A 9,947-nucleotide genomic window follows, 5' to 3' on the forward strand; every position below is an offset into this window, starting at 1 on the left:
GGGTAGGAGAGGCCGCGAGTGTGGCTGTGCACCTGTGCAGGCCGGGATGCCTCGCAGCCCCAGGGGACGAGTTGCTCAAGCCGGAATCTGGGTTGAAGGAGGCGGTCTCTTTAAGAGCTGCTGGCTTGGCCCCGCCCTGCAGAGAGATCAGCTGCATCTGGAAGTCACATGACTGCGGTGTGTCTTCCGCCCTCGGAGGTTGGGGCCGCATGTGCGGCTCCGAGGGGCTCCGCCGGGGCTGGGGGCGCTGTGCCCCCAGCCCCCTGCTCCTCCTGAGTTTGCTTGCGTCTGCAGCTCCGCTTGGCCTGCTGAGGGAGGAGACCCGCCAGGTGAGGGGCTAGAGCAGATGTTTCGGGAAACGCAACCCTGGGAGGGAGCTTGGAATCCGGGGCACCCGAGGCGCAGGGGTGGGGTGGCTGCTTGGAGACGAGTTCTTCAGCCAGGGCTCCTGGGACAGGACTGTGGAGGAGGGCGGGTGTGAGGGTTCCCTGTCTTCCGGTGGAAGCTGGGCCCTGACTCAGCCCTGAGCGACCCAGGTCCGGGCGAGCGTTGGGCTGCTTCTCCCCCTGCCCCTGCCCTGCGCCCTCATCCGTCCGCTGGGGGCGGGGCAGTTGTGGCTCTGCCCTCCTCTCCCCCAGCCCTCAACCCGCCTCCTGCCTTTCCCCATCACGTCCAAGCTGCTTTGCCCTGTGTCTCTCCCCCGACCCTGTTCCCTTGACCCTCCACTGCTCCGTGTTCTAGGTGTCTCTGGAGGTCATCCCTCCCGGGCTGGACGCCCCCCAGAACCTCCTGCACATCCGGGCGGTGGGAACCAACTCCACGCTGCACTACGTGTGGAGCAGCGTGGGGCCTCCGGCCGTGCTGCTCGTGGCCACCGACACCCCCCACAGCACCCTGAGTGTCAACTGGAGCCTCCTGCTGTCCCCTGAGCCTGACGGGGGCCTGGTGGTGCTCCCCAAGGACAGCATCCAGTTCTCTTCCGCCCTTGTCTTTACCAGGGTGAGGAGGTTGGGGGAGAACCAAGGGGGAGCGTGTGCGGAGCAGAGGGTTCATCCGGATTCGAGGGAGGGACTGAAGACGGGGTGCGGGAAGCAGTCAGGTACGGGAGCCTGCGGGTGGGGGCCCGCGGGTGGGGGTGGTTCCGGGGACAGCTGGACTCAGGCGAGCCCTGCCCCACCTCACCCCACCCGCCAGCTCTTTGAATTTGATGGCGCCAACACATCCGAGGGGGCCGAGCCTCCGGGAGAACCGTATCGCCCGTATTCCCTGGCCAAGTTCTCCTGGAACAATATCACGGACTCATTGGATCCTGCCACCCTGAGCGCCACATTTCGAGGCCGCCCCACCGACGACCCCACTGGGGCTTTTGCCAATGGCAGCCTCACCTTCAGGGTAAGGGTGTGGGGAAGCAGAGGAACTCAGAAGGCTGGTTTATGAAGGTGGGGGTGCCCTTCAAAGCCAGGCCTGCCCCCCTGCTTCCCGTCCTCCCCCACCTCCCCCATCCCAGGTGCAGGCCTTCTCTGGATCCGGCAGACCAGACCAGCCCCCGCGCCTCCTGCATTCGGCCGACACCTGCCAGCTAGAGGTGGCCCTGGTCGGGGCCTCTCCCCGGGGAAACCGCTCCCTGTTTGGGCTGGAGGTAGCCACCCTGGGCCAGGGCCCCGACTGCCCCTTGATGCAGGAGCAACATTCCATCGACGATGAATATGCACCTGCTGTCTTCCAGGTCAGGCCTTCAGCAGAGAGGCAGGTGGGTGGGGGGATGCGGGAGAGAATCATGGAACCGTTTATCTTTTAGCGACATAGTTCAGCTCCTTTAAGTGACGGTCACTGTGCTGACAAATCTCTGCCTTCGGTGGAGAAGACGGAAGGCGGGCCTGGGGGCCTGGGGGTCTGGGGGCAGGAGCTGAGTGCAGGTTTGCAGAGGGTTGGGGCTGGAAAAGGACCCAGTGCCCGTGGCCCAACTCCCCTTCCGACAGAGGAGAGATTAAGGCTCTGTGCCAACAGCCTGTGAGTCCTTGAAGCAGACCCAGGACTCAGGACACCTAGTGACAGTTGGAGGCCGGGAAGGGTGGGGGAACAGAAGGGTTGGGCACAGGCTGGTCCTCCTCAGCCTGTGGCTTGTCTTTCTCCCCAGGTGAACCAGCTGCTGTGGGGCTCCCTCCCATCCGGCTTCGTGCAGTGGCGACCAGTGGCTTTCTCCCAGAGGCAGAGGGGCCGGGAATCAGCCCTGCCCTGTCAAGCTTCCCCTCTTCACCCCTCCTTGGCATACCTCCCCCAGTCACCCATAGTCAGAGCCTTCTTTGAGTCCCACAATAACTTCTGTGCCTTCAATTTGACATTTGGGGCTTCCACAGGCCCTGGCTACTGGGACGCACACTACCTCAGTTGGTGAGGGCCTGGGGCAGGGCGGGGGTGCTGAGCCGGGGCTTTGGGAGGGGACGTGGGGGAGCCTGGCCTCCCAGCATATTCGTCTAATGTGCTCACCTCTGTTTCTCACTTGTGCTTGCCTCAGGTCGACGCTCCTGGGTGTGGGCACCCCTCCATTGGACACCTTGTCCCCACTAGTCCTAGGCATCATGGCGGTGGCCCTGGGTGCCCCGGGGCTCATGCTGCTGGCTGGAGGCGTGTTTCTGCTGCTGGGCCACAGGCAGTGCTCAGAATACCAGCCCATAAACTGAGGCCCGCTCTTTCAAGGGCTGGATGTTGATCCCCGGACTTGCCCTGCTGGTCTGACAGACGGGGGGTCAGCTGCTCCCTTCTCCCACCTGGCTTTTCTGCAGAACATCAGGGACACCTCCATCTTTCCGGAGAACCCCCAGATGGGGCTGCCCTCATACTTTGGGGAGGGCCAGGGGCAGGGCGATGGCTGGAGGGAGGGTCCCTTGGCGATGCCTTACTGCCCCTCTGCCCCCATTTCCCTTAAATGGGACTCACAGGCCTAAATGAGAGGCCTTCTGACTGACTGGCTGCCCTGGAGGGCACGAAATAGACTCATTTTCTGCCCTGGGCTCCTCTCTCGGTGTGTGGGTGTCGCGGGCTGCTGTGCGGCCGGTCCTGGGAATGGGGGGCGGTGGGAGGGGCGTGGGAGGCACTGCTCCAGTGCGGCCCCTTCTCACCAGACATAGCTTCCCTCCCTGCATGGGACCAGGCTGCCGCCAGCCTCACTCCATCATGTGGGGAGAGTCTGATGCAGCTTGGGTCTGACGAGGAAGGGACGCTCGAGAGCGGGGGGCGACCACAAAGAAGAGCCGGGGAAGTTGTGGCAGCCATTTATTGTCAGACACATGGTCAGACGGGGTCGACGTCGGCCACTGTGCCTTGCAGCTGCTCCCCAGCCAGCACACACGTGGGTGCTGGCACACACCCCTGCCCTCTGGGGAGGCAGGCCTCCCCCTCCGCACCTCTTCCCATGGGAGGGGCGTGGCGGCTTCTGGGCAGTTCGGAGGCCGGAGGTTCGAGGGGCCTAAATAGGTTGGAAGACCAGAGGCCGCAGCTCTGGCGGGGGCAGTTTTGATCATCTCGACGGAGGCTAAAGATCCTACAAAGGCCAGTCGTGGAGGGTCCTGAGCCCAGGGCCCCAGGAAGGTTTTCACCAAATGTGGAAGTCCAGTTTGGTGGGATGCCCAGCCTTTATCTTGGGCACGGGCAACACTTCCAGTCTCCCCGAGGCCCTCTGCTTGGACAGTGGCACAGAAACGGTCAGTTTGGCTGTGGCTCAGCCCACTTGGTGCCTCACGGGAGGCTGGAGGCTGGAGGCCAGGGCGGGGTGGGGGGGGTGGCCACTGTGGGCATGTGGGCTAGTGGCGGTGCTGGGGGCTGCTCCTGGCCCTGGGCCCTCAGCATCCGTAAGGGGCGTAGCCATCCAGTCCGTTCCCTGCCAGAAACCAAAGTCCCTCCCTCACGATTGCCCCAGGCCCCCAAGGTGGAGGACAATACCGATGGAGGGCAGAAGACAGAGCAGTAGTGGGGCTCGGCCTGGGGTGGGGGCGGTGAGAGGGCGGGCACTCAGCCCCAGGGCCGGGGCCTGTGGTCCGAGGCCGAGCGGGCGTGGTCGGGGTAGTCGAGGCGGCTCTCGGCCGCGGTGAGCATGCGCTCGGGCTCCACCACGAACATGTAGTACAGGTTCCACACCAACATGGACAGCAGGGGCAGGAACGTGAGGCCGTAGCCGAAGCCTCGGAAGGAGCGGCCCACGGCGAAGGTCAGCCAGTATATCAGCCTGGGGGGCGGGGTGGGGGGGGCAAGAGGAAGTCAGGCCCCCGGAGAGGAGTGCACGGGCTAGCTGGCATACAGGCTGGGGGAGGGGGGCACAGGCAGGGGGGTCCACGCGGGTCGGTGCCTACAACTGACACTTCTCAACCCCTGGCGGTTACGCGCTTACTATGTGCTAGGCGCCGCACTGATTCCTCCAGGGGCCTATTTAGACTTCTCCACGTGTCTGAGAGGCCGAGGCGTCATTCCCCTCCCTCTCTGTCTCCTTTTTAAACTTAAGTGTAAAACTTTGGCGTAGGCACCATACAGCCACATGGTTGGAAACGCCAAGGCCGCGGCGAGCGCGGTAAAATGTCTTCCTGTCCTGACTCGCAGCCGCCCTGTTCTCTCCACCTCCACTCCACCCCCTCCTCGGACGTCCAGTGTCACGGTGGCTTGCCCATCAAGGGCTGTTGTACGTGTAGATGAGTGAGCAAAAGATTTATGTTTTCCTTTCCTCAAGTTTGGTAGCATGCCGTGCAGACTGCCCTGCACGCTTTTCCCCATTGACCGTGTCTTGGGCGCAGCTCCATCCGTACAGAAACAGCCTCCTCATTCATTTACGGCTGTAGTACGCTCCACTGTATTTATCTCTCCTTTTGAAGAAGAAACTCAGATTCCAAAGGGGTTAAGTAAAACTGGCCCAAGGTCACACATCAGGGAAATCGTAGAACCGTGATTTGAACCCAAGCCCGTTCATCGCCCTCTCTCCTGCCATTTTAGAGGGGCGGGGGGAAGGGAGGGTAAGGAAGCCAGCTTTGAGAGGGCCTGAAGCCCAGAGGCACGGGACCTCCCCCTCTCGGAAGATCCACTCCAAGTCCACACCCCTCAGCTTCCTCTCAATACGGGAAGGACCCCTTACTACAGAAGTGACGTGCCTCGCTCTTTTCCCGGAGCAGGGCAAAGTACCTGCTGCTTCTGTACTGCCCCGGGGGGCAGCAAGGCAGAATGAAGGAGAGGTTCCCCTGGCGAGCCCTTATCGGGCCGACTCTGGCAAGCACGCTACATGAATTAACTCGCTAGTCCCCACCGCTCCATTTCACAGATGGAGAAGTGGAGGCCCGAGCGTTTGAGTAACTTGCCCCGTGGTAGGGAAGAAAGGGCCCTGGTGACAGACGGAGGGGCCTGTATTCCAGGCCCCACCACTGCTGAGCGGCCTCAGCAGCTCCTCTCCCCCGGTGTGCTGTGCCTTCCCCACGGTGAAGTGGGTGAGGCAGGCTGGACAACCCTGGGGTGCTCTTTAGCCCCCTGACGATTCTTACTGCTCAAGCCGACTTCTGTCTGAGATCAGCACTCCCCAAGACGCACACGGGAGGGTGAGTCACACGAGGAGGAGAAACCAGGCTGCACGCTGGTCAGGAGGCCGGTGGGACAGACAACCACTACACTACAATCAGAAGCGGCAGAGGAGACAGATTCCAGCTCAAGAGAAAGAATGTTCTAGCAGCTAAAGTGACCAGGAATCCCGTATCAAAAGTTAACAACAGGAAATACGTTAGGGGAAAAAATGGGAAGATCTCCGTGTGCCTCCAGAAATTCAGAAGTACTTTCTGGGTCAGCAGCAGTTCACGTGAAAGCAGCCCAAGGGTTCAGGTGACTTCCAAATGAGAGCAGAGGAGTGGGGCTGCCATGAGAGCCACTGTGGCCTCCCGTCTGTAGGAACAGGAGGCCAATGCCTGTGACAACGGACGAGCAGGAGACTGCCCTGGCCAGAGGGAAGGTCACAGGAGCCTGAGGGACCCTGGGGGAGCAGGGTGTTGCAGTGGGGGGACTGGGAGCTGTGGTCAAGTGTCTGAATTGTCTTAGGCAACTCCAGAGTCAAAGTCAGGGGCGCACTTTTTAGCACAATATAAATAAAAACTTTCTAGTGATGGGACTTGAAAAATGAAACAGACACTCTTACAAAGAACTGGACACTTGGTCACAGGGAGTGTTCAGCTAGAGGCCAGTGGCCAGCTGACCAGAGGGTCACGGAAGAGCGCTCCCAGCAACGAGCAGGAGGTTGATCGAGAGGACACCGGAAAGCCCTTCCAGTGTTAGGCGGTACCTGGGTCTCTGAACTCAACTTTATTTGGGAAGACACACCTGCTACCAGGTGAGGCAAGGTGCAAGGGGGACAGTGGAGGCACTGATGCGGGACGCACGTGTGGGCTAAGGCAGAGTCCAGAAGGCTCCCTGCCCCCATCTCCCCAGGCCAGACGCCTGGGCCCTTCCAGCACCCTCATCTCCCCGGGGCCCCACCCGAAACCCCACTCACCGGGAGACGGCAAAGAGACCAGTGAGCAGAGGGAGCAGCTTGAGGGTCTCTTGGGGCAGGTAGGTGGCGAGCACGGCCAGGTTGAAAAAGTACAGGATGAAGAGCTGGACCGACTGGGCCACATAGCGCCGGTGGATCTCCACCTCCCGCCGCGGCTCCCCGAAGGGCCGCAGCGCCGAGAAGCACAAGAGGCTGAGCCCGTACACCAGGAGCCCTGGGGCAGGGGGGAGGGGGGAAGGGCGCACAGGGGGTCAGCGCCCAGCGGCAACGGGAGGCGGGGGAGGGTTCGCGGGGGGGGGGGGCTCCCACCCCGGCACCGGCTGGGCACACCGGGCGGCGGCGCGGGGGAGGCCCAGGGAAGGGGAACTCTGCCCCCGGCCCCGCTCCCTTCTCCCCTGCCCGGCTCACCCAGTACGATGGGGAAGGTGGCAAAGACCCCGCAGCGCAGCGTGTAGATGAGGCGGGAGCTCATGGTAGGCAGCCGCGGGGCGTCGAAGGGCAGGAAGGCGTAGGCCCCGTACAGCAGGCAGGGGAAGAGAACGAGGGCGGCTCCCACCGAGGCCACGGCCCGCACCCCGTCCCGGCCCCCGCAGCCCCCGCAGGCCCCGCAGGAGCGGCCTGGCGGCCTCACCGCGGCCTCGGCCCACTTGCGCTCGGGGGGCTCGGGCTGGGTGGCCCGGGCAGGCGGGCGGGTCCGGTGGCGCTCGCCCTCACCCGCCTCGCAGCGCACAACCAGGTCCTCCTGGGGCCGCCGCTCGATGCACTGCAGGTCGATGGGCACAAAGGCCCGGGCCGCCTTCTCGGGCAGCAGGTTGGCATCATCTTCGGACAACTCCTCTAGCTTGGTGGGTGGCTCTGAGCGGAGGGGCTCGGGCTCGATGTCCCGCCATCCGGGGGGGTCTGGGAACGGGGCACTGGGCTGAGGGCCAGTCCCCCAGGGCAGGGTGGCAGCTTCGCTTACCGTGCTGTCGAGACCATCCTCAGTCCCCTCTTCGGCTGTGGGAGACCCAGCAGAAGACCCCGCCCCGGAGGACTCGGCTCCACAGGACTCAGCCCCACCTTCCCCTTCCGGCTGCCGGCCATTGGGGACCAAGGCCTGGGGCGAGCTCTTCTCCGGGGCCTCAGACCCCTTCACTTCCAGCAGGGCCAGGGTCTCGGGTTCTGTCATCCTGGGGCCTCAGTTCTGGGGTCTACCATGAGGTCCTATCACCCTACAGGGAGCAGAAGAAAGCTCTGTCAAAAGTTCCTGGCTTCTGGCCCTTGGGACAAGGGATAGACTTGGAACTCTCTGGGGCAGCTGGTCTCACGGGCTTTAGCCCCTTCTGGGACCTTAGGGAGAACACGGTACCGAGGAAGGTGTTGAAACAGAAGGAGGTAGGAGGGAAGGGAGCGGCTGAAATGGAGACACCCTTTCGACGTCAGATGCCATCCAGCAGGAGAGGGTGAGTCAGGGGGCACAGGCGTTGGCAGCTGTGGCCTCAGCCAGCTCCCGCCCGTGCCTTCTACCAGCCGCCTCCGAAACCCCCGGGGTCACGCCCACCCTAGTGCAGAAACCAGAGGAAGGTGGGGTGTCCAGAACTTTGCCTGGAGCCCCCTTCCCACTAGGGGCCTCTTGTGGCCAGAGGCTGCGCCTTTACCCTCAAACCTCCCCTTCTTGTAGATCCTTGTTTGAAACTCTCCTGGAAACCGATACCAGTGATTTGCTAATAAGTCTGTCCCAAGGAGCCCGCAACAGCAGTGCGCCCTGTTCTTTCGTCCGCAGTGTGGGTACCTGGGTGGTTTCCATGCTCTTCGCTAGTCCGTGCCCTCCATCCTCCCTCTCCAGGGGGCCTGGGGCTGTCCATTCTGGCTTCTAGGTCTAATTATGGCCGTTCCCCATGCCTCCCCTCCTGTTTTTCTCCGTCTCCCCCATCTCACTGCTTCTGGATGGGGCAGAGTCCCCTCCCTCCACCTCCTCAAGGGCCTTCTCCCCCTTGCCATGTGAACCCATGACACCCTCTTACTTTCCATCTGCAGAGGCGGAGGGTCCCCAACGTTTGGGAAGGAGCTGCCCAGCTCCCTGCTGGCTCTGCAAGTATCCCTCTCAGTCTCTCTCCCTTTACCTGTGTCTCCAAACCTGTCTGACCAGAGCAGGTGGGGCCCAGATTAAAGGGGCAGGCCCTGCCCTGCTGAATCTGCCGACAGAAAAAGCATTGGAGGACGTCACCCTTTCCGAAAGTGGGGGTGCAGCTGGGCACAAGGGTAAGTGTGTGCTCTAGGCAGGTGGGATGTCTAGGAGCTTGAAGCCCCGGAAAGCAGAGGGCACATCAAAGGGTGCTCGGAGTAGGTAGAAAAGGCGGAACTTCTACACTTGTGCAGTATTTGGTGAGCACCTGTTATTGGCTAGGCACTATTCTAGGCACAGACATAGGAGAGAAGAGTGCAGGCAAGGTCCCTGCCCTCGAGTAGCCTGTTCTATTGTGGTAACAGATAATAAAGAGCCTAATCAACAGGACAGTTTGAGTAGAGAAAACCTCTTTGCCAAGACAACATTTGAGCTGAGACCTGACAGGAAATGAGGAGGGCTCCAAGGAGGAGACAGAGCAAGTAAAAGACCCACTTAGGCTGGTTCAGGAACAGAAGAAAGGCTGGTGGCTGGAACCAGGAGCACCGAGGTGGAAGGGAATTTATGTTCCTATCACAACTTCCCCAGACTTCCCAAGATACCTTGCTTTTTTTTAGCCTAGGTTCAATGCCAAGAAAGCAATAGGAATCCAAGGTAATCTTTCCAAGGCAGAAACGTGAGAGAGGGGCTTCTCATTCCTGTGGGACCTCACCCCAAAGTCACTTGAGCTTTGTGAGGGCGGGACAGGGTCTGGATCGCTCTTCGCCCGTGTCTCCAGAACCCAAGGCTGGAAGACAGCAGGCGTTCAATAAATGTCTGCTGGGCTGCTGAGAGACAGCAAGTGGAAGGCTGTGGGGTAGGGGAGCTGAGGGCGAGGCGCCTGCACGAGGGTCACGTCTTGGAGGGGCCTCACTCTTACGGTCCTCCTCCTCTCCCCAGGAAACTCTCACATACACTTTCGTTTGTTCTTTTAAGCACCGGGGGAAAGGGAGAACTGGATCACCTGCAACCTGAGAGAGACGCGACTCAAATGGGGGGACAGGTGTAGGGTCGGCAGAGCGGACCAAATGGCCACCGCAGCGCAAAACAAAGTCTCGCTCCTGGCCCGTGGGCCCATCTGCCGCGACCCTTAGTTGAGCCCCAGCCCCTCGCCGGGTCCACTGTCCGTTCTCTGGCAGGTTTGTCAATAAAGTTTTTCGCAAGGACTTGGAGAGGCCGGAGAGAAGCCGCGCTGCCCAGAGTTAGTTCTGGCAACTTCCCGGGAGGGAAAACGAGCCTCGCGAGACTTGGTAGCATGCGGGCCCCAACCCCCCCCCCCCCACGCCGGCCTGC

General features: G+C 61.8%; 2 protein-coding genes across 6 annotated transcripts; one reads left to right on the forward strand and one right to left on the reverse strand.

Moving 5' to 3' along the window:
- Positions 1–154: 154 nt before the first annotated feature.
- On the forward strand, positions 155–3,011 carry GLMP (glycosylated lysosomal membrane protein). 2 transcript variants are annotated; one of them, XM_003999707.6, is made up of 6 exons: positions 155–329; positions 742–999; positions 1,195–1,392; positions 1,508–1,726; positions 2,138–2,391; positions 2,516–3,011. In XM_003999707.6, exons 1-6 carry the CDS (start codon positions 210–212, stop codon positions 2,679–2,681), a joined length of 1,215 nt encoding a protein of 404 aa, XP_003999756.3. In that variant the 5' UTR covers positions 155–209; the 3' UTR covers positions 2,682–3,011. The 2 variants fall into 2 exon arrangements, with proteins under 2 accessions (XP_003999756.3, XP_044905130.1); XM_045049195.1 differs by lacking the exon at positions 2,138–2,391.
- Positions 3,012–3,260: 249 nt separating this feature from the next.
- Positions 3,261–9,909, reverse strand: TMEM79 (transmembrane protein 79). Of its 4 annotated transcripts, XM_045049202.1 has the most exons (5): positions 8,515–9,609; positions 6,920–7,722; positions 6,512–6,725; positions 5,517–5,641; positions 4,085–4,222 (listed from the first exon to the last, which is right to left on the reverse strand). In XM_045049202.1, the coding sequence occupies exons 2-4, from the start codon at positions 7,677–7,679 to the stop codon at positions 5,542–5,544; spliced, it is 1,074 nt and encodes a 357-aa protein (XP_044905137.1). In that variant the 5' UTR covers positions 7,680–7,722; positions 8,515–9,609; the 3' UTR covers positions 4,085–4,222; positions 5,517–5,541. The 4 variants fall into 4 exon arrangements, with proteins under 4 accessions (XP_023103359.2, XP_044905135.1, XP_044905137.1 ...); XM_023247591.2 differs by lacking the exons at positions 5,517–5,641; positions 8,515–9,609 and adding an exon at positions 9,619–9,909 and having other exon boundaries at positions 3,261–4,222; XM_045049200.1 differs by lacking the exon at positions 5,517–5,641 and having other exon boundaries at positions 3,261–4,222; positions 8,515–9,603.
- Between the last annotated feature and the right edge of the window lie 38 nt (positions 9,910–9,947).

This window comes from Felis catus, chromosome F1, assembly GCF_018350175.1.
Source record: "Felis catus isolate Fca126 chromosome F1, F.catus_Fca126_mat1.0, whole genome shotgun sequence".
In the NCBI taxonomy this organism is placed as follows: domain Eukaryota; kingdom Metazoa; phylum Chordata; class Mammalia; order Carnivora; family Felidae; genus Felis; species Felis catus.